The sequence below is a fragment of the Herpailurus yagouaroundi genome, unplaced genomic scaffold (assembly GCF_014898765.1).
Source record: "Herpailurus yagouaroundi ecotype Mexico unplaced genomic scaffold, PumYag 250, whole genome shotgun sequence".
NCBI lineage: Eukaryota > Metazoa > Chordata > Mammalia > Carnivora > Felidae > Herpailurus > Herpailurus yagouaroundi.
The window spans coordinates 6,101,477-6,125,833 of record NW_024412467.1 but is presented as its reverse complement, the minus strand read 5'-3'; the positions used below and the strand labels follow the sequence as shown (position 1 = coordinate 6,125,833).

The 24,357-nt window shown below is 38.2% G+C and overlaps 1 protein-coding gene and 1 pseudogene across 6 annotated transcripts in view; one reads left to right on the top strand and one right to left on the bottom strand.

Moving 5' to 3' along the window:
- Positions 1–24,357, top strand: part of CDKAL1 (CDKAL1 threonylcarbamoyladenosine tRNA methylthiotransferase) — a 717,891-nt gene that overhangs the window by 188,234 nt on the left and 505,300 nt on the right. For all 6 annotated transcript variants that reach the window (XM_040460543.1, XM_040460546.1, XM_040460547.1 and 3 more), the window contains one exon: positions 6,768–6,816. In XM_040460543.1, coding sequence (XP_040316477.1) covers positions 6,768–6,816 — 49 coding nt within the window. The remainder of the gene's footprint in view (positions 1–6,767; positions 6,817–24,357) is intronic.
- LOC121020488 (40S ribosomal protein S3a-like) lies at positions 11,072–12,091 on the bottom strand (annotated as a pseudogene).

Genomic DNA, 24,357 nt, shown 5'->3' with positions numbered 1-24,357 from the left:
TTTTCTTTTTCTTTTTCTTTTTCTTTTTCTTTTTCTTTTTCTTTTTCCTTTTCCTTTTCCTTTTCCTTTTTCTTTTTTTTTAAAGGTTGATAGGGTGTACAGGTGGTTTTGAAGTTTTGGTCTGGTATTGGTATTTTTAATTAGAATGGTAATGACAGGACAGGTGTCCTAGTTTATTTACATACAATCAGTTAAAGGAGACAATGAGAGAATTCCTTTGGATCTGTGTGAATATGTACCTATAACGTATTCACCTTTTTTCTGAAAGGATTTGAGGTGCCTCGGGATGAAGTCTAGAAATAGTAAAGCCCCAGCCAGATCCGTGCAAGTATAAAAGCACTCACACTAAGTAATAGAGAAATATGGGTACATTTTCAATAGAATTAGCCTCAGTGCTGCTGTTGAAGGGGTTCTCTTGACCCCACAGTGACGTCCTTGTGCAAGCAGAGGGATCTGAACAGCATAGCATTTGGTACAGCGTTTCACCGGGCCTCCCCCACCCAGCTATCTGACCGCCTCCCCTGTCGCTCTGCCCCTCACTCACCGCCATTTCTGTCTCTGCCCTGGAGGTTCACGTTGATGCTCCTGTCATATGGTTCAGGTCCCAGGATTAGTGTTGCCTGTTGAGATGTTTACTGGACCACCGTGGCAGAATTGCCCTCTCTACCTCCTGCCACTTCCAGATTTTATTTTCTTCGTGGTATCTGTCATGACAAGAAATGAACATTTTCAGTTGTTGAACGTGTTTTGCCCCCCTTCCCCTCCCCATTAGAATGTAAGGCCCATGATGCAGGGACTTTGTATTTTCCACCATCGTGTCCCCAGTTGCTAGACAGTGCTTTGTGTTTAGTTGGTGCTTAATAGATACTTGTGAAGTGAGTGCATGCACGCCAGTGGTGATTTGTGGGCAGAGGTTGGGGGAATAGTTGTTACCAGGGTCTCTTGAAAGTCCAAGTTCAGTCACGTGGCATTCTGTGATCCTTTAGTGATGGCCTCCACGTGCATAGGAAAAGGAACAGTCATGAAAGGTACCACCCACGTCCCGTGTGCCACTCCCGGATGAGATCTGCCAAAAACACCTGGCCAGACTTTCGCCGGGTACCCTTGTGCCTTGGTTCCTTTAGCCTCTGAAATAACAGTAGTACCTCCTGCCTAGGAATGTCTGAGGATTAAATGTGATAGAGCATGTGACGTGTTAGCGCAGAGCCTGGGACGTGGTAATTGCTCAAGAAATGTTAGCTGTCACTGTGCCATTACTAGTCATTCACTTACCTTGTGGCTCGTTGTTCGGGCAAAAGCTGCTAGGGCAAGAGCCACTGACCTCCAGACAGTATCAGCCTGCTCCCTGATGGGACTTTTTTTAAGCCTGGTTGGCAGAACTGTGTCTGAGGTGTGTCTCGAATTGCCGCAGGTTGGGTGGCTGGCCGAGCCACACTCTAAACCTGCACTTTCTGGTGTGACCTGCCAATAGCCGCATCTGACTGTTGGAGTTAATTCACGTTGAAAGCTGGTCGGTCCCAGTAGCCACACTTCAAGTACGCAGTGACTACAGGGGGCCGTTGGCTGCCACGTTGAGTGGCACAACATAGAAACGCTTCCATCGGTGTAGAGAGGTCTGTCGGACGCACCGCTCTAAACGAAGAGCACTTTGATTTGCTTTAGGTGACTTTGTGTAAGTTTGTTTCTTCCGAGTGTGTTTAGTTATAAATTTGGAGTAGTTCATAATAGCTGAATAAAATATTTTGATGGATTTCTTTTAAAAGTTCTGCAGCAGAGTGACTCGTTAATGTTATTTATGAATTGTTTGTTCACTAACTCCTTTCTTCATTGTCGACAACATATGGAGTCAGTAATAGAACATACTGCACGCCTTTTTTTTCCCTGTATATTTATAACTAAGTGCCTGAAGGACACGAGATACTGTTTTATTTATTTTATTTGAATTATATGCCAGAAACTAAGCTCTTGTGTATTCAGGGCTACAATTTATAGTATTAATTAAGAACAGCTTTCCTTTTCTCTCCAGAATGAATTCAATATATTCTTCATTACCCTACGTGGATCTTGAGTTTGTTCTCTCGTAATTGGTTTTTCTTCTCTCCCTGCCTCCCACGTGTTGGTGGTTTTTGTTTTTGTTTTTGTTTTTTTGGCCTTCTAACTCCCCTCTCCCATTTAACTGTTTCCCCCAACCCCCGTCTCTTCTCTCTTCCCCTTCTTTCTTTTTGTCCCACCGCTTCCTCCAATATCCACCTCACTAGAAATGGAAGCAACACAATATTTTCTTTGAATCACTCACTGAACTTTCTCCCTGCGTGTTTGTAATCAAGTGTTGTTTTTATTTTCTTAATGTTTGGCAGACGCTTCTTTTTCAAGTTCTAGAGGCCCTCCACGCACCTAGTGATTAAATTATGTGTAGGGAACATTGAGTTTTCTGCCATAAAGCAAATGGAATTAAGTCCTTCTTTGAAAAGATGAGACAATAGGGGTGCCTGAGTGGTTCAGTTGGTTAAACATCCGACTTCGGCTCAGCTCATGATCTTGCTCCTTGTGAGTTCGAGCCCTGCGTCCTGCTCTGTGCTGACGGCTCGGAGCCTGGAGCCTGCTTCACGTTCTGTCTCCATCTCTCTGCCCCACCCTGGTGCACTTTCATTCTCTCTCTCTCTCTCTCTCTCTCTCTCTCTCTCTCTCAGTATAAAATAAAACCTAAAAATCAGATAATATATTTTCAGCTGTGTACATACATTCGAGCAAATTCTGTGCGACTATCAGCATAAACAAAAATTCTCTTTATTTGTTCAACATATACATACACACACACATATATTTTAAACTTTTATTTTGACATAGTTTCGCACGGACAGGAAAATTGCAAACAAAAGGAATTACCATATACTCTTTACTCAGATTCTGCAAATGTTAATATTTTAATACATTTGCTTATAATTATCTTTTTAAAAAAAATGTATATATACATTTCTTTCTGATTCTTTGAGAGTAAGACGTAGATGTGATGCCTCTTTACTTCTGAATACCCGTATATTTAAAAAATGAGAATATTTTCATACACTCTTAGAGTATAATTATAAAAATCAGGAAATTAACATTGGTACACTGTAGGCTTATGTGAAGGCTGTATTCAGCTCTTGCCGGTTGTCCCAGTAATGTCCTCGATAGGAAAAGAAAAAGCCCCATATTGGAAGTTGCATTCAATTCTCAGGTTTCTTTAAGCCTCCTTTAATTGGGAGTATATATCTTCAGTTTTTCCTTGAGGTTCATGACCTTGGTATTAGAACGTTTGACCGCCATCAGCCTGTATTATTATTATTATTATTATTATTATTGTAATAACAGCCTTTTTGAGATATAATGGACACAGCATACAGTGCTGTCATGAAGCATGTATAATTTAATGATTTTTAATATATTCAGAAGTACGCCACAATCCACCAGAGTCAATTTTAGAATATTTTCATCACTCCAAAAGGAAACCCAGCCCTCCCTGGCAGCTTCTCTCATTTCTTTTACTGCCGTTCACAGGCACTCAGTGATCTACTTTGTCTCTGAAGATTGTCCTATTCCTGCCAGTTCATATACATGGAGTCGTACAGTATTTGACTAATTTGGTCTGGCTTTGGATTGGCATAACGTTGTAGCATATAGTATTCCCCTCTTTATCCATGGGGGGGGGATTGTATTCCAAGACCCCCAGTGCATACAGAAACTGTGGATTGCCCTGAGGCCTATATATACAGTGTTTTTTTTCCCCCTATACATACATACTTATGCTAAAGCATAGTTTATAAATTAGGGACAGTAAGAGATGAGCAACAATTACTATTACTAAAACAGAACAGTTATAGTCATATGCTATAATAAAAGCATAATGTGATGTAATGTATTACGTAATCTCATGCGTGAGTGTGATCTCTTTCTCACACTATCCTAATGTACTGTACTCATCCTTCTCATTGTGATGATATGAGATGATAACATGCCTACCTGATGGGAATGACATGTGCACCGTGATGTAGGATTAGGCTGCTGCTGACTTTCTGATGATATGTCAGAGGGAAGGTCATCTGCTTCTGGATTGCAGGTAAATGAAACCGTGGAAGGTGAACTCCTGGTAAAGTGGGGACTACTGTCTATTACGTTCCCCTTTACGGTTTAATGATATTTCATTGTATGGATCTTTACCCTTTTGTTGATGTCTTCATCAGCTGATGAAACTTGAGTTGGTTCCACCGTTTGCTTATTAGGAATAATGCTGCTTTGAACATTTGTGTACTAGTTTTTGTGTAGGCGTGTATCTTCATTTCTCTTGGGTGTATACTAAGGACTGGAATCATGTTGCAACTCTGTTTAACTATTTGAGGCTCTGCCTATTTTCCAAAACGGCTGCACCCTTTTACCACATTCCCACTAGCAATGTAGAAATGTAGAAACGTTCCAATTTCTCTGTATCTTCGCCTACACTTGTTATTGTCTGCCCTTTTGATTATGGCCGTCCTAGTGGGTATGGAGTAGTATCTCATTATTATAAAGTATATATAACATTAAATTTACTCCTTTAAGTATTTGTTTTTTTTTTCGTTATTGAGTTGCAGGAGCTTATTATATATTTTAGATACAAATCTAAATCCTATCGTGTTTATGATTTGCAAAAATGTTCTCCCATTTTCTGTGTTGTCTTGTTATTTTCTTGATGGTGTCCTTTAATGTACCAAGAGGTTATAATTTTGTTTTATCTTTTTTCTTTTGTCATTCATGGTTTTGGTATAACGTCTAAGACACCAGCGTCCAACCTAAGGTTCACCTACGTTTATGGCTATGTTTTCTTTTAAGAATATTACAGTTTTATCTTACCCTCAACTTTTTAATGTTTTAACTGCTTCTTCTACAGGTTATTCTGACTCTCTTTCTCAGTCCATGTGCTTCCGGGCTGGGTGCAGTGGTCCCTTTGAGCGATTAGGTCTCCACCTGCGTAGGAAAGCTTCTGTGTTTTAATTCCACCATTGGATCATCTCATCTTGCATTACTTTTATTCTCTCTCTTGTATCCTCATCTGATACCTTGTTCATTCACCCACATTCACTGGGAAATTTGACCAGCTTGTGTCTCCTCTTTTTTCTATCCATCTGTCTGTAGAGTAGTCTCTATTTGCTGTCACTGTTTTTTTAGTTATGATTCATTACTGCTGAGCTCGCTGCTTCCCCTAAGTTCATCGATTCCCTCATTGTTAAATCAGGCATACGCATTCCAGTCTTTATGTTAACTCGCTATCTTCGTACCATTTGACCCTACTGGCTGCTTTCCTCTTCTTTGAACTCTGATATTTTGACTTTGATCACATTCTGTAAGGAAGCCACATGAATTCTCTTCATAAAACCAGAACCTGGTGGTTCCAGCAAGGCAGGTTTGTTTGGGACTAAAGATCCAACAGAGATTTACTTTGCCTTTGGCAATTTCTCAATAATTATTGCTACTCCTACCACTATGCTTGGCTGAGTGGTCAGAAGCAGAATCAAGTTCAGGTGTGTTCTCGCAAGTCTTTCCTTATTTCCTGTAAGACATTGAGGCCAATGGAATATTCAAAAGAGGGTTGCCATTGCACTTTTATTAAAGTCTTTTCAGAAGGTTCTTATCTCATTTGAGTTTATTGCAGCATCTTTGTATAATAGTGAAAGAAATAACGTAAGGGTCCATCAGTTGGGGAATGAATGAATGCATTATGATAGATCTCTACATGAGATACTAGGCAGCTAGTAACATAAATGAAGTAGACCTTATGTATTGATGATGTATAGAGGCAGGATTGTTGTTTTCACTCTCATCTATCTGTGTACCTATTTATCTCAAAATTTATAAGGAAAAAAGTACAAAACAAAGCTATATGTAAATATTCTGTACTGACAAATGTCTTGGTATCTACTTATTGAACTATTATGAATGATATTATCTTAGGAGCAGAAATGGAGGGTGTAGGATGTTACAGGTTACTTTATTTCCTTTTTACATTTCTGATTTGTTTGAATTTTTTCGATGAGCATGTATTCTGTTATAAAGTTGTAGCTTGAGGATTGTGCAAGGTGTAAGTAATATCAACTTATGATTTTTTCCTTTTTGACTTTCTCCCTTCCCTTAGCTTCTTGCAGTAAGTACAGTCTTTGCTTTTTCCATTTTCCTTCTACACCCTAGCCACTCTTAGAGTCCCCTTTGGTTCTCTGAGATGCACTCTTTGACTTTGTATTCCTTTGACCCGAGCACAGCGCTTAGCACATGGTAGACGTTCATTAAGAGGTGTTTCAGTGTTAGAGTAATAAAGCATAGAATAGAGGGTAGATCTCACTACCAGCATGTCCTTTTGCGTAGGTTGTCATTTTGTGCCATTTTTTTTGAAGAATGAAAAGAAGAGAATGTGTGTGTGAAGAGACATGTTTTAATTAAACTTCAGTTTATGTCCCTGGATCTGTTGAGTTGATGTTGATAGGCTATGCTAACAGAACGCCAGGAGGTTCATTTAAATGTATTATTATTTCTTCAATTATCATGGGAGGACAGGAGAGTGGTAATTTCATACTTCACTGTAACATAAAACATTAATACACAATTTTTTTTTATAATATCTCCAAATGCATGAATTAAAGGAAACCTGAGTTCGTGGGCTTAGAAAAATGTGTTTCATTGACTCAAGCAGAAGGGTCAACACTAATTAATGTTTCTTGTCTCATGTAAATAGCTTATCTAACCATTTGTTTTCTTTTCAGGTTCAACAGATAGATCGAGTGGTAGAGGTTGTGGAGGAAACCATTAAAGGTAATTGTTGCGAGTGGGATAAGCAGATGTATACAGTAGTCCCCCTTTGTCTGCAGTTTTGCTTTCTGGATATGGTTAGCCACAGTCAGCTCATGTCCGGAAGCAGATGGTCCTCCTCCTGACTACCATCAGAAGGTCAGTGGCAGCCTGACCCCTCATCACATGCCTGCCTCGTTCACCTCGCGGCTCATCTTACCATCATAAGAAGAAGGGCGAATACGGGATAGGAAGACATTTTTTTTTTTTTTTTTAAATTTTCAAATGTTTTGTTTCTTTGTTTGTTTGTTTTTGAGAGACAGAGAGAGAGAGAGAGAGCATGAGTAGGGCAGGGACAGAGAGAGAAAGGGAGACACAGAATCCGAAGCTGGCTCCAGGCTCCGAGCTGTCAGCACAGAGCCCGATGCGGGGCTCAAACTTGTGAACTGTGAGATCATGACCTGAGCTAAAGTCAGATGCTCAACCAACTGAGCCACCCAGGTGCCCTGAAAGTAAGATACTTTGAGAGAGAGAGACCATATTCACATAACTTTTATTACAGTCTGTGGTTGTAATTTTTCTATTTTATTATTAGTTATTGTTGTTAATCCCTTACTGGGGCTAATTTATAAATTCAACTTCATCAGAGCTCTGCATGTGCAGGAAAAAACAATACATCTAGTGTTTGGTACTATATATATATATATATATATATATATATACACACACACACACACATATGGATACATGGAGATATATATCTCTGTATGGATATATATAGGTATATAGTGTCAGGCATCCACTGGGGGTCTTGGACCATATCCTCTGGCTGGTAAGAAAGGGAAGCTACTGTATTGTTTGAACTATATTATAAAAATATCACTTAGTTAACATTTATTTAGATATAAAGTTGTAACATTTTGTCCTTGACTACTTCGTCCATTGACCAATCTAATGCAGGAGGCATATATCTGATTGGCTTATAAATGAGTCAGGTCATAATCGTTTTTTAATCTCATTTTTATTTTTCAGCAAAATGGATTTTGAGTTTCAGATCAGGAAGAGATAATTTAACCAATTTTAAGATAAGGAAATGATTTATGTGTATTTTTTTGCTGTTTTATTTAGATATAGTTGATGTTATTTGCAGGTTTTTATATCACCTAATTGGTTGTAGTTAATGATTTTTAAAAGTACTTTTGGGGTGCCTGGATGGCTCAGTCGGTTGAACGTCTGACTTTGGCTCAGGTCATGATCTCACAGTTGGTGGGTTCGAGCCCCGGGTCGGGCTCTGTGCTGACAGCTCAGAGCCTGGAGCCGGCTTTAGATTCTGTGTCTCCCTGTCTCTGCACCTCCCCAACTCATGCTCTGTCTCTCCCTCTCTCAAAAATAAGCAAACATTAAAAAAAGGAAAAAAAAAAAAAGGACTTTTAAGGGCCCTGGGTGGCCTGGTTGGTTCAGCGTCCAGCTCTTGGTTTCTGTTCAGGTCATGATTTTACAGCTTCGTGGGTTCGAGCTCCACATCAGGCTCTGTGCTGGTGGTTTGGAGCCTGCTCCTTCTCCCTCTCTCTCTGTCCCTCCCTCACTCGTGTGGTCTCTGTCTCTCTCAAAATAAATTTAAAAAACTTAAAAAAAGAAAGTACTTTTAAAAGTAGTATTCAATTTTGATACTCTCTTGTGTATAATTTTTGTAGTTACACTAGAAAATAGAATCATGCTTTATTTTGTTAGTCACTGTACTTTGAACCAGATTCCTTTTGAAGTCACTGAGAAATAAATTATCCTCACTTATATGGTTTAATTTTTAAATACTCATAGTCTATTTTCCCCTTTTAGATTAGTACAAATAAAAACCAATAATATAATATTGAAATATTAAATGAATTGAGCTTTTCACCTAAAATTTTAATTGCTTTATTACAAGTGGGGATTGTGTGTTTAAAAAAAGAAAACACTGCTTTCACCAAGTTGAGATTTTAATCCCATAGTTTTCCAGCTGGCTTGTGTCTGCTACCTTCCACATGCTGTTCCTCATTTATTTTGACTCATCGATTTATTAGATAACCAGAGAATAGGAGAATCAGAGTCTCCCTGAATCTTCTTTGAAATTTCAAAATAAAATGAAACATCATGATTAAAAAGCAAACTGTGTGCCCACGTCCCGTTTTGAAGAATGCAGAAATAGAAGTGCTGGTGTGTATTGTGCAGGTCAGGGGGACAGGCTGGGAGGGACAGGCTCCGTGGGACAGGCGCTAAGCGCATCATATGCCTACGCCTTTCATCTTCACAACAGCCCTGTGAGGTGAAGTGGCTATAAATATTCTCCCCATTTCTTGGTTGAGGAAGTTAAGATCCAGAGGCACACGGCTGGTGAGCGCAGAGTTGGGATTTGTATCCAGGCTGGCCTCCTCCCTTGCCTGTGCTCCTAAGTGTGATCCTGCATCCACGTGACTGTACCCTGACTTCCCTGACCTCTCCCGCTGGAGACTCACTGTGTTAGTGGTTCTTTGATTGAGCTTCTGAAAGCAGTGCTTCAGGGTGCTTGAGGGTTTAATCGCCTTACTCATCCTCTGTCTTAAGTACCAGCTGCATACTGGCCACTCCATATATGTACACATACATATGTATACATACATATACGTCTATGTATATACGTATACATATGTATGTATGACATGTATGTATACGTATACGTATGTATATATGTGTATACATACGTATACGTATACATATATATACATATATATATATATATACACACACACATACACACACACACACACACACATATATGTATTTTAATTAATGGCGATAAAGATAGCACAGAAGAAAATGTACGTGACCTGGGGTGTGGATGGCTTTTGTAGATGCAACACCAAAGGCTTGATCTGTGAAAGAAAGAACTGACAAGCTGGACTCCATTAAAATTAAGAATTTCTCCTCTGCAAGAGAAGACTGTCAAGAGAGTAAGAAGACAAGTCAGATACTGGGAGAAAATGTTTGCAAAAGATAAATCTGATGAATATTATCTAAAATACATAAAGAACTTTTAAAGCTCAAGAGTAAGAAAATAAAGTACCCAGTTAAAAAAATGGACTAAATGCCTCATCAGACACTTCACCAAAGAAGATACATGGATGGAAAATAAGCACATGAAAGATGATCCACCTCATGTGTCGTTAAGGAAATGCGAGTGAAACAAGGACATACCACAACACATTTACTTGTATGGCTAAAATCTGGACCACTGACAACCCCAAATGCTGATAAGAGTGTGGAATAACAGGAACTCTCCTTCATTGCCGGTAGGAGTGTGCAATGGTGCAGCCATTTGGGAAACCAGTTTGGCAGTTTCTTACAAGACTAACGTACTTTTAGCATATGATGCAGCAACCATGCTCTTTGGCGTATACCAGAGGACTTGAAAGTTTGTGTCTGCACAAAAACCTGCACACAGACGTTTATAGCTGCTTTATTAACCATAATTGCCGAAAGTGCAAGCAACCAAGATGTCCTTCCGTGAAAGGATGAACTGTGGTACATAGAGGCAGTGGGATGGTAACCAGTGCTGAAAAGAAATGAGCAATCAAGTTAGGAAATGGTATAGAGGAAACTTCAATCTCATTACTGAGTGAAAGAAGCCTATCAGAAATGGCTACACATTGGATGATTCCAACTCTGTGGCTTCTGCAAAAGGAAAAAACAAAGAGATAGTAAAAAGATCATTGTTGCCAGTGTTGGGGAAGAGGAGAGAGAAATGAATAGGCAGGCTACAAAGGAATGTTTTAGGGCAGTGATACTATTCTGTATGATACTATAGTGGTGGATACATGGTGTTACACATTTTTCCAAACCCGTAGAATGTTTAGTACCATGAGTGAACTGTAATATGGTCTTTGAGTTATAATGATGTGTCATCATAGGTTCATTGATGTAACAAATGTACCATTCTGGTGGAGGATGTTGATAACCGGGGACAGCTTGGTGGTGGGGTGGTATATAGGAACTCTGTTCTGTTCGATTTTGCTGGGAACCTAAAACTGATCTGAAAAATAAAGTCTAATAAAAAACACCCAGTAATATTGTGCTCTGAATGTGGTCAAATGGCTTGCAGGGGTATAATTTCTTATAGGAAATCATAGAAGGTAAAGATAAAGTACGTTTTTCTATAATGACAATACTTGGGACACTGAATATGTAGGTTTTCTATACAAAACAATTTTTGTTATTTAAATATCACAAATCATTTTTTCTTTTTATTTGTCACCATTAAATGACCGAGTTTTAAACAAGATTCTTGGACCAGGGGCTCACATTCCATCAGCTTGTTCAACTTTAGCACTGGTGTCATCCCCAGGAGCTTTTCCAGAACCTTCACCATGAAGCTTAATCAGTTTTACCAGTTCATACTTCCCAATGCTTTTTCAGCATTTTTACTTTTCTGACAGAGACATCATGGGGTGGGTAAATAGACTGACAAGCCTTTTCTGATGCCATTTGGAGTCTATTTATCGACCACTCTTTTCAAGTCGTTTGTCTGTACCTCTTGGGTCATGACTTCCATCATCTTTTTTGGAATTTGGCAGACCTATTGGTGCTTAGCATAAGAGGTCTTCTGAATATGATTGTTGCATTTTTAAGTAAAATCAACACAAAATAGATGAAGCAAATGACCATTCCTAGTCACGGCATCAATGTGAGCTTCAGTCATGGTCTGCCATTTTTGACCATGGAGCACCATTTGTCAGTGGTAAGATCCATGCCATGGAACTTAGACAGGAAGTTTTTGCGCTGAACATCCTCAATAATTAGCTTGAATTTTCTAAATGTAACTTCATTGTTCTGCAGATCAGCAAGGCTCACTTCTCAAACACTGTCTTGGAGGCCATCAGATGCAATTTCGATTCCTTGAGTTCTTGTGATTAGTGTTTTTTCCAATATTTCTTAAAAAAAAATTTTTTTTAGTGTTCATTTTTGAGAGAGAGAGAGAGAGAGAGCGCAAGCAGGGGAGGGGCAGAGAGAGAGGGAGAGAGAGAATCCCAAGCAGGCTCCAGGCTCCAAGCTGTCAGCACAGAGCCTGAAGCAGAGCTCAGATCCATGAACTGTGAGATCATGACCTGAGCCAAAGTGGATGCTTAACTGACTGAGCCACCCAGGTGCCCCCTCCAATATTTCTTCTATTGAACATAGTTGGTGCTTTTACATCCTACCAATCTTTCTTAGAAAATGGATTAGCCACTTTCTTCTTGCCTCCCTTTTTGCCCCCTTTCATAATGCACTTGTTTTTCCCAACCACCATGGTGTTGCTCAGGGAATCAAAAGGGCTGTACTGAGCAGTTTTGACATGAACTGTCTGGAGTTAGTGTAGACCTCATAGGTTAAGGGCTCAGTTTCATTAGACTACCCACCACTCTAGATGTCCATTGTAAGAATTGTCACCTACACTTCTGACCAACTGTAAATTTGGTTCCCATGACCCCCTACTTAGGTTTGATGACTTGCTAGAGTGGCTTATAGAATTCAGGAAAACCTTTTACTTATTATTACTGGTTTATTGTAAAGGATACAACTCAGGAACATCCACATGGAAGAAATGCACAGGGCAAGCTATGTGCTAATGGAAGTGGAGCTTCCATGCCCTCTCTGGGTATGCCACCCTCCCAGCACCTCAGTACATTCACCAACGTGGAGGGTTTCTGTGGAGTCTACATTACTCCATAGATGATTGATGAAATCATTGGCCAGTGCTGCTTGAACTCCCAAAGTTTGGGGTTGGGGATGAAAGTTCCAACCTTTTAATTACATTGTTGGTTCCTTTGACAACCAGCCCCCATCCTCTTAAGAGTTACCTCATTAGCATGAATCCAGATATGGTTGAAAAGGGCTTATTAAGAATAGCCATAAATGCTCCTCTCACCCTTATCACTCAGGGAATTATAAGTGTTGTAGGGGCTCTGTACTAGGAACTGAGGATGAAAGCAAATATATACTTTCTGTTATGTCACAGTATCACAGAAGGCCTATCACCTGTAGGTCGAGTTGACTGGAGATGGCCTCTCACTGAAGAGTTTTTGCTTGAGTGCATTTGTTGGGGAGACTGAAATCAGATTTAATTTGAGAGTTCACAGCCAGGGATGAGTTGAAGATGAAGTTGATGGGGATGTTCATTGGCAGATTGACTTGAGGGTGGCAAGGCTGATGAATTAAGTATTAGTATTACAACAGGAAAACTTTAGAGATGGAAGAAATAATTTTGGTAGGTGCTCTTAGTTGCAGATAAGGAAGGTGAGCTAGGGAAGGGGTCAGTTGACTCATCTGAGATCTCCTGGTTGATGGAGCTCTGGACCTGTCAACGAACTTCTGTTTTTCACTTTCTGTTGCCAATATTTCATTTAGAAAGCACAAGTTGGTGAAATATTGTGGCATTTGTACTAGCTAATTAGTTCTGGGTTGACTTTCAGCAGGTTACTTTCTTTTTTCAAAAATATTTGGGAGAACGCAGGTGGGGGATTGGCAGACAGAGAGAGACAGAGGATCTGAAGCGGGCTCTGTGCTGACAGGCTGACAGCAGAGAGCCCGATGTGGGGCTGGGACTCATGAACCGTGAGATCATGACCTGAGCCGAAGTCAGAGGTTCAACCAACTGAGCCACCCAGGTGCCTCTCAGCAGGTTAGTTTTCTGAGGCTCAGGTTTCTTAGTTCAAAATAGAGAGGATTAAATGGATATGATTTTTCAGATACCTAGGACATACTACGGGATCAAGTTTTGTTACTGTTTCTTACTACTTCCTTAATACCGAGGCTGCTGGAATCATCTAACTGCTAGAAGTGACTCTTCTTCCAATCTGACTGTATACACTGCTGCCATTATCCTGGGATTATTTTACCTTCCTGCATGTGTACCTTCAAACTGTGACTTCTTAGTGTGATCTTAATTATCTTTTATTCTACCCTGTCATTTTCACTTTTTCTTCCATTGATTCCATATATACACCTTCTGCTCCAGCCAGAATGTGCTATTTGATGTTCCTGGTATATTATTTGTAGCTTGCTCTATGTTTGTCTTGGGGTCCTGCACGAGTGGATAACTTCCGTTTACCCTTACAGACCCATTCTGTACCTTGACGTGTGCCCAGAGAGGCTGACCTGTGTATGTATTGCATCAGTAGGTTCCTTACTGTTTGGTATCTAATTGGATTTTTCCAGCTGGAGGTTGGAGGCTTGACTAGAGTGTGAGATGGGAGTATTTGTTAACACTTCCTCACTCTCTTCTTCTCTGCTTATGCTGGTTTTGTGCTTCCCTCAACTGCGGCCACAGATCCTGCCAGGTGGCCCCCTCTCTTCATCTGTTTCTCCAGGTTCTTCTAGTTGTTCCCTTCCTTTGCTTTTTCAGGCCCAGGGGTGGAAACAGCACCCCATTGTTGCAAGCCTGAGAGTATTGCATTGTCTCTTGTTGGTTTTCCTAACCTTGCCAAACCTTAGTAAATAGTCCCTTTATTAAAACCTCTTCAATTATGCAGTGTACCATCTGCTTTGCTGGGACCCTGATTGATAAATGCTCCATGGAGAAGCAAGTCTTTGCCCAGAAAGGCCAGATGGAATACTGCCTGACAAGAGGATTGTGCCATAACTGTCTTGTTTCCACATTTGATTCCTGTTGGGCTCTCTTCATATGTCTTCCTTGAAGGGAGTTTGGACATACAGCCTCTGCCACAGCCTGTTGGCATTCTTCTTACTGCTTATGTTATACCAAGTAATGTTTTAAAAAATGAATTAATAAGCTACATTGATGCCCAAAACCATTTAACTACTGTAATTAACATAAAACCATATAAAACCTATTCCATTTATATCTGTCTTGGTTGGAACGAAATGGAAAATTTCAAGTTATTCTGAATGAATCTTCACTATTTTAATAGTGGCCTGAAAATTCCATCCGTTTATAGCGTTTACTTTAGGAGAAACCAGACTATAATGAATTTAGGATTTTTTCCATATCATCTTGGTAATTCAACAAGGCATATAACTGATTCTCAGAGAAGAAGTACAGTGTTTAAAGTATTTATATTTATTTATTTATTTTAAAATATTCATGTACCTTAGTCTTGGTTTACATGGTCGTTAAAATTTTTTTTTGTATGAAATCTGTGAAGGGAATATAAATCTGTATTTCTTCTGATATGTGTTCATTAAGTCCTCCAAACAAATAAAGAATCCTGTAAATTCTTCTCTTTGTAAAGGTAGTCTACTGGATAACGTAAGACAAATGATTGCAAATAAACATTGCCTATTGAAGTTAGAAAAATGTTTTTACTATTAAGTCATGTTTCTTCCCCTCTAATATGAGAGGCCTCCGTTGTTAATAATACGTTTGCTGGTATTTCATTCAGTCTAATTCCAAATGCCTCCAGTGTTGGTAATTCAAGACTTTCCCAATATGGCACAATCTGCAAGTTTAATTGATTTTCCGTTTCCCTTAACTTCTCAGTAATTGATGCAACCTTGGATTAGACTGACCTAAATTCCCAGGGTACTTCGCCAAATAGCTCCTCCCTATTTAACACATTGCTCTTCAGTGTGTCAGATTTTGTACTTTGTATTTGATACTAATTCAAAGTATAAACTTGTCATGAATTGAGACTGGAAGGCAAAACTATTATATCAAGCATGGTTTTTATCAGTGTTAATAACTGAGTAACCTCCCAAAAGTCCCGTGGAGATTTACTTGAGGATGTTTTCCAAACTTAATGAGTAAGTGAATTGAGCTTGGGTACATAACATGGTCCATCTGGCATGGTGTTGGTTGGACCATAAAAGCACATCTACTTTTTTCAGGGTTTTCCAGTAAAATCATTTTATTCATTTTCAAAGTATGCTTTCAAAAGGGACACTTCTGTGCATCCTCTCAGTGTGTGTAATCGCTGACACAGTTATATAGTTGGAATGTGGTGGAAAATGTTGCACATTGGTTTTATATATTGGAAATACTTCTCAGTCTCACTGGTATAATTAAGTGAGAACTTCTATCTTGTAATAACTAAAGAAGTCAGGAAATTATTGCTGTTGTTTATTTAGTTTTTTTTTTTCCAATGAGCCTGTTTAAGTTTATGTACCTTGTTAATAAGTGGTTATAGTTTCGCAATCATTGTATTTTGCTACTTTCTTAAATTAGTCAGTTTATGTTTTTTCCTCTCTCCCTCTCTTTTGGTCCCCGAGATTAGCAATAGGATTTTAACTTATTTGTTCTCTATCCTTCCATATCCATTATTTCTAGAATGGATATGTTTTATCCATTGTGTCTTTCTTAGCCTTTTCCAAATCATAATAGTTTTCAAAAGATGAATCGGGAACAATTCCTTATGGTCTCCAACAACAAAGTTCTACCACGAGACTTTAAGTTGGTTTCTCATGTCACTTTATTTTGTAATCGCTGGTTTGGAATAATGACTGGAAAGGACCATCTATTAGAGAAACCACCATGTTGTATCTTGTCTGTATTTTTCTAACTTCATTAGCTAAATTGTCAGTTCTATTTCCAGCCACACATATACAGTTGAGCAGCCCTAGCTGCAAAGTATCCAACAGATGCTGATAAGGATCTTCTTTAAACATTATAAATGGTCATGTTGACCGTTTTGAAAAAATGAAAATCTAGTTAAATAACTTTTATTTTGTCTAATATTTTTCTGCCGTTAAAGCTTTTAAAACTAAAATAAATGCTTTCCTGTGCCCCCCTGCCCCAGGTGGATTCTGCTATTTTATGATACCTTCAGAATTGTTTTACATGTTTTTGGTTTGTCTTCAATTACACTGCTTTAGTGTGTTCATCACGTATATTTCCTTTTCTGTTCAAAGACTCATTTTCTTATGGTTTGAACCCACCTTTCTTTATTAACAGAATTAATTTTTATGAAGTCTTGGGTATTTCATTAACTTTTGTTTCTTCATTCCGGTGGTAGGGCTACATGGGAGGTACATGGGGTTGAATAGTTTGTTAGTTTGACAGTCTTACCGGAGTTTTCACATAATAACACTGTTAAAATGGTTCAGTGGATTTAATTGTTCAAAACAAGAAAGGAAATTACTTTGAGCTTGAACCTCTCAGGCTTCCCATGACCCAACCCTCCTATTAGTGGTCCCACTGATCTGTCTGCAAAAGTAGCCCCATCCTTCCTTGTTTAAATATTAACAAGGAGTTGCCTACTGTGGAAATTGGACTTACACATTAACTCTTGCAATTTTGTGTGTTTTTTTTTTTTTTTAAACACAGGTGGGACCATGTCCCTCCTTTACTTCTGTGGTGTCCCCCCCACCCTACCTTACCTCACTCAGAGTAAAAGCCAAACCTGTACAGTGGCCTCTAGGGGTCAGTATGAGCTGGTTCACCTGCAGTTTCACTCCTCTTCCCTCCTTCAACTCTGCCCCCTTTTCATTCTGTTTTCGAGGCATTAATCTCTCTGATGTTTCCCTCCTCCCCCACCCTTCCAGTTTTATGGAGAGATAATTGACGTACATCACTGTATAAATTTAAGATGTACAGCATGATGGTTTGATTCCTACATATTACGAAATGAATACCACACTGAGTTCAGCTAACCTGCACCTTCTCATATAGATACCATCAAAAGGAAAGAAGGAAGAAAAGAACAAAGGGGAAGATTTTTTGCTTTGTGATGAAACTCTTAGGATTAGCTCTCCTAACAGCTTTCCTGTATGCCATACAGCAGTGTTAGCCACAGTCACCGTGCTGCGCTTTACATCCCTAGTACCTATTTATCTTCTAACTGCAAGTTTGTACCTTTGACCGCTTTCCCGCAATTCCCCCTCTTCTCTCCTTCACCAGCCCCCTTACCCATAGTAACCACAGATCTGATCTCTTCTATTAGTTTGGTTTTCATTTCCTCTTCCTTCCCTTCTCCATGCCCCCCACATAAGTGAGATCACACAGTATTTGTCTTTATTAGTTCAGCAGAATGCTTGCAAGGTCCACACGTGTTACTGCACATGGTAGGATTTCTTTACTCTTTTTTTGTGGCTGAATAATATTCCATTGTGAGTCTAAAGCACAACTTCTGTATACATTCATCCATTGATGGATACTTAGGTTGTTTCTATATTGTAGCTGTCATAAGTAATATTGCTTTAAATATGGGGTGCAAGATATCTTTATGAGTTAGTGTTTTAATTACCTCTGGATATATTCTTGAAAATGGAATTGCTATATCATATGGTAGTTCTATTTTTAATTTTTTGAGGATTCTCCATAAATGTTTCCCATAGTGGCTGTATCAGTTTATAATCCTACCCGCAGTACACAAAGGTTCTTTTATCTCTACAGGCATGCCATCATTTATCTGTTGGTGTGTGTGTGTGTGTGTGTGTGTGTGTGTGTGTGTGTGAATGCTTATTCATTTTTTGAGAGAGAGAGACAGAGCATGAGTGGGGAGGGGTAGAGAGAGAGGGAGACACAGAATCTGAGGTAGGTCCCAGGCTCTGAGCTGGTCAGCACAGAGCCTGACATGGGGCTTGAACTCATGAACTGTGAGACCATGACCTGAGCCAAAGTCAGATGCTTAGTCAACTGTATCACTCAGTGCTCTTGTGTTTTTTGATGATGGTCATTCTAACAGGTGTGGGATGATATATCATTGTGGCTTTAATTTTCTTTTCCCTAGTGACTAGTGATGTTGAGCATCTTTCATGTACCTGTTGGCCTTTTGTATATCTCCTTTGGAGAAATGTCTCTTTATGCCCTCTGACCAGTTTTTCATTGGGTTATTTGTTTTTTTTTGTTTGTTTTGGTGTGTGTGTGTGTGTGTGTGTGTGTGTGTGTGTGTGTGTGTGTGTTTACTATTGAGTTATATGAGTTCTTTATGTGTTTTGGATATTAACCCCTCAACAGATAAGATGGTTTGCAAATATTTTTTCCCATTCTGTAGGTTTCCTGCCTTCCTTCGTCCATCTGTCCATCCGTCCTTCCTTCCTTCCTTCCTTCCTTCCTTCCTTCCTTCCTTCCTTCCTTCCTTCTACCCTCCTTTCTTCCCTTTCTTTCTTCCTCTTTCGTTCTTTCTTTTTCTTTTCTTTTCTTTTCTTTTCTTTTCTTTTGATGGTGTCTTTTGCTCTGTGGGATTTTTAGTTTAATGTAGTCCCACTTGCTGATTTTTGATTTTGTTGCTTGTGCTTTAAGTGTCATATCCAAAAATCATTACTAAGACCCATGTCAAGGAGATTTGTTCCTATTTTTTCTTCTAGGAGTTTTTTAGTTTCAGGTCTTTAATCCGTTTTGAGTTAATTTTTGTGTGATGTAAGATGTGGGTCCAGTTTCATCGTTTTATGCATAAATATCTAGTGATCCCAGCACCATTCATTGAATAGATTGCCTTTTTTTCCATTGAGTATTGTTTGCTCCCTTGTCAAATATTACTTTGCTCTATAGGCATGGGTTTATTTCTGGACTTTCAGTACCATACTGTTTTGATGACTATATAACTGTGTAGTATAGTTTGAGATCACGAAGTAGGATACTTCCTGCTTTGTTCCTCTTTCTCAGGATTTCTTTGGCTATTTGGGATATTTTCTAGTTCCATATAGATTTTAGAAGTGTGTTTCCTACTTCTATAAGAAAAAATGCCTTTATAATCTTATGGGGAGTGCACTGAATTGATAGATGGGTTTTGTTAGTATTGACATTTTAACAACATTGATTCTTCTAATCCATGAACATGGGATACCTTTCCATTTATATATGTCTTCTTCACCTTATTTCATCAGAGTTTACAATTTCATTGTAGAGGTATTTTTTTTTAAGTTTATTTATTTTTGAGAGAGAAAGAGAAAGCGTGAGAGAATCCCAAGCAGGCTCCACACTGTCAGCGTGGAGCCCAATGCCGGTTTCAAATGCACAAACCATGGGATCATGACCCCAGCTGAAGTTGGACGCTTAACTGACTGAGTGTGCCTCATTGTAGAGATCTTTTCCTCCTTAGTTAAAATTATTTCTAAATACTTTATTGTTTGTGATGCTGTTGTATATGGGGTCAATTTTTAAAATTTCTTTACAGAAATTTTGTTCTTAGTGTACAAAAAATGTTACTGATTTTTGCATGTTAACTTTGTATCTAACAATTTTACTGAATTCATTGATTAGATCTGACATTTTTTTTTGGTTGAGTCTATAGGATTTCTATATATAAAAGCATGTCATCTGAAAGTAGACATAATTTTACTTCTTCTTTTTCAGCTCATATATGTTTTATTTCTTTTTCTACTTTGATTGCACTATGTAGGTCTTCTAGTAGTATATTGAATAGTAGTGGTAAGAGTGGGCACTCTTGTCATGTTCTTGTTCTTACAGGAAAAGCTTTCCTCCTTTCACCATTGAGTATGATATTGATTGTGGGCTTGTCATGTATGGCCTTAATTGTACTGAGATATTTTCCTAATTAAGAAATTATGTGCCTAATTAAGAGAGATATGTGCCTAATTAAGAGTTTTTAATCATGAAATGATGTTGAATTTTGCCTAATGCTTTTTCTACATCTATTCATAGGATTATGTGATTCTTTTATTGTATTTTATTAATGTGATTTATCACAGTGGTTAATTTGCTGATGTTGAGCCATCCTTGCACACTAGAGATAAATCTCATTTGATCATGGTGAATAATCCTTTCAATGTGCTGCTGAATTGGTTGTCTAGAGTTTCATTGAAATTTCTTGCATGCGTTCATCAGGGATATTGGCCTATAGATTTTTTTTTTTTCCTAGTAGTATCTTTTTCTGGTTTGGTATCAGGATAATGTTGGTTTTATAAAATGAGTTTGGAAGTATTTCCTCCTCTTCAGTTTTTGGAAGAGTATAAGAAGGATTTATTTTAATATTCTTTAAATGTTTGGTAAAATTCACCAGTAAAGGCATCTGCTTCTGGAATTTTGTCTGATGGGAGATTTTTGATTAGTGATTCAATCTCCTCACTCGTAATTAGGCTATTTAGAATTTTTCTTTCTTCCTGATTCAGTCTTGGTAAGTTGCATGTTTCTGAGAATGTTTCCATTTCTTATAGGTTGTCAGGTTTGTTGGCATTTAATTGTTAATAGTAACCTCTTGGGATCCTTTGAATTTCTGAGATATCAGTTGTAATTTTTTTTAAGTGTTTATTTTTTGAGAGAGACAGAACTCAAGTGGGGAAAGGGCAGAGAGAGAGGGAGACACAGAATCTGAAGCAGGTTCCAGACTCTGAGCTGTCAGCACAGAGCCCGATGTGAGACTTGACCCCACAAACTGTGGGATCACGACCCGAGCCGAAGTCATGCACTTAACCAACTGAGCCACCCAGGTGCCTTCTGAAATATCAGTTGTAATGTCTCTTTTTTCATTTATAATTTTGTTGATGTGGGTCCTTTTTTTTTTTTTTTTCCTTCCTCTGGTTAGTCTAGCTATGTGTCAAGTTTGTTTATCTTTTCAGACAACCAACTTTTAGTATGGTTAATCTTTTGTTTTTCTCTCCTCATTTTTAATTATTTTAGATCTAATCGTTATTTCTTCTAATGTTAAGTTTGGGCTTTTTCTAGTTGTTTAAGGTTTAGAGTTAGGTTGTTTATTTGGGATATTTTTTGTTTCTTAATGTAGGTTTTTATTGCTATAAACTTTGATTTTAGAATAGAATTGCTTTTGCTGCATGCCACAAGTTCCAATATGTTTTATTTCCACTTTAGTTTATCTCGTGAAGCTTTTTTATTTTCTCAATTTTTATCATGATTCATGGGTTCAGGTGAGTGTTGTTTAATTTCCATGTGTTCGTGACTTTCCAATTGTCCCCTTGTTAATTTCTAGTTTCATACCATTGTGGTCAGAGAAGAAACTTGGTGTGATTTCAGTCTTCTTGAATTTGCTGAGACTCGTTTTGTGACCTAACATGGTTTCTTCTCTTAAGTGTTCCACGTGCACTTGAGAACAATGTGTACTCTGCTGTTGTTGCGTAGAGCGTTATGCATATATGTTAGGTCTGTTTGCTTATAGTGTTGTTCAAACTTGCTGTTTCCTTATTGATACTCTGTCTGGCTTGTCTATCTTTTGTTGAGAGCAGGTTATTAAAAGCCCCCAACTATTACTGTATTATTTTTATTTCTCACATTAGCTCTCTGATATATAAAATATATAAAACTTTTTGCTTTATATATTTGGGTACTCTGTTAGGCATATAAATCTTTATAATTCTACATTTTTGATGTATGACCCCTTTGTCATTTAATAATGGTATGTTTGGTCTCTACCATTGTTAATTTAAGTCCATTTTGTCTGATACAAGAATGGATACTTTTATTTTTTTTAAGGCTAAAGTGAAGTCTCTTATAGGCAGCATATTGTTGGATCTGTTTGTTTGTTTTTGTCCATTCAGACATTCTGTGTCTTTTGAATGGAGAATTTAATCCTTTTACATTTAAAATAATTATTTTTGGGGACATCTGTGGGGGGGGCTTAGTTGGTTGAGTATCTGACTCTAGATTTTGACTCAAGTCATGATTTCATGGTCATGGGATCGAGCCCCGTGTCAAGCTTTACCCTGGGCATGGAGCCTGCTTAAGATTCTGTCTCTCCCGCTTCCTCTGCCCACTCAGGTTCATGCACATGCTCTCTCAAACTATTAAAAAAAGGAAAGGAAATAAAATAATTATTGATATGCAAGGATATACTGTTTCCATTTTGTTAATTGTTTCCTGTTGCTTTGGAGGCCTACTGTTCTTTTGTTTCTTATTCTGTTTTTGTGTGTTTTGATATCTTTTTGTATCAGGATGCTTTGGCTTCTGTATCTTGTTTCTTGTGTTATTACTACACAGTTTTCCTTGTGGTTACCATGAGGCTTACATAAAATATTGAAAACTTTTAACACTCCATTTTAACTGATAATGACTTATCTTCAATAAAATTTGTATACTTGACACTTTTATTTCTTTTCCCTATCACATTTTAGGTTATTGCTGTTAGAATTTACATGTTGTATTGTGTGCCTAAGAAGAAGTTGTTGTACTCATAGTTAACATAAATTTATGGTTACATTCCTCTTGTTTTTTTAACATTTAGAGTTTTAAGTAAAGTATTGCATCACTGTTACCATATTGCAGAGTCTAACTATGACCTACATCTACTGTCTGTTATTAGTGTGATTTATCTGTCTTTTTGTGTTTTTATGTTAATTAGTGTTCTCTTACTCCCACTGAAAGAATTCCCTATAGCATTTTGTCTAATGCGGGTCTGATAGTAATGAACTGTCTCATTTTTTGTTTGTGTAGGAAAGTCTTTATTCCTTGTTCTTTTCTGATGGATGGCTTTGCCAGGTACAGATTCTTAGTTGAAAGCAGTTTTCTTTCAACATTTTCAGTATGGCCTCTCAATCTCTCCTGGCCTAAAAAGTTTCCTTTGAGAATATTATGGGAGTTCCCTTATATGTAACTTCTCTCTTTTCTCTTAGCTGCTCTTAAATTCTTTTTTTGTCTTTGATTTTTTAAGTATGTATGTATGTATGTATGTATTTATTTTTTTTGAGATAGCAAGTGGGCATGTGCTCCCATGAGTGGGGGAGGGGCAGAGAGCATTCCTAGCAGGCTCTGCAAGGTCAGCTCAGATTGGGACATGAGGCTCTATCTCCTAAATCTTGAGATTGTGACCTGAGTCAAAATCAAGAGTTGGACACTTAACCAACTGAGCAACCCAGGCACCCCTGATTTTTAAAAATAATGTAATAATAATGTGTAACCCTCTTCTGGTTCAACTTACTTGCCGTCTTTTGGACCTCATTGATCTGGATATCCATTTTTCTCCCTAGGTTTGGGAAGTTTTCAGCAATTTTTGCTTTAAATTTATGTTTTGTCCTTTCTGTTTTCCTTTTCCATAATGGAAATATTGTTTCTTTTCATTGTGTCCCATAATGTGCATAGGCTTTCTTCACTGCTTTTTATCCTTTTTTCCTTTTTGCTCCTTGGATAATTTCCAATGTCCTAGGTCTCTAATTTTTTCTTCTGCATGGTCAAGGCTACTTTTGAAACTCTCTCTCTTGAATTCTTCAGTTATTGTATTTTTCAACTCTGGGATTTATGTTTGTTTTATTTCCACCCTCCCCCTTTTTTTAGTGACTAAGGAAATTAGTGCACATATATAAACACCGTTTCATGTTTTTAAATGTTTATTTATTTATTTTGAGAGGGAGAGGGAGAGAGACAGAATGTGTGTGAGCGGGTGAGAGGCAGACAGGGAAAGAGAATTCCAAGCAGGCTCTGCGTTGATAACGCAGGGGCTTGATTCCACGAACTATGAGCTGAAATCAGGAGTCAGACTGTCAACTGACAGAGCCAGCCAAGTGCCCTGTGTTTGCTTTTTCTTAATGGGTGCTGTTTCCTTGTAGAAATTCTCATTTTGTTCGTGCATTATTTTCCTAATTTCGTTTTTCTGTTTTCTTATAGTTAACTTCCTTATGAGGCTTATTCGCAAATTTTTGTCTGACGGTTCATAAATGTCCATTTCTTTAGGGTCAGTTATTAGATCTTTATTAGTTTTCTTTGGGGGGGTGTCA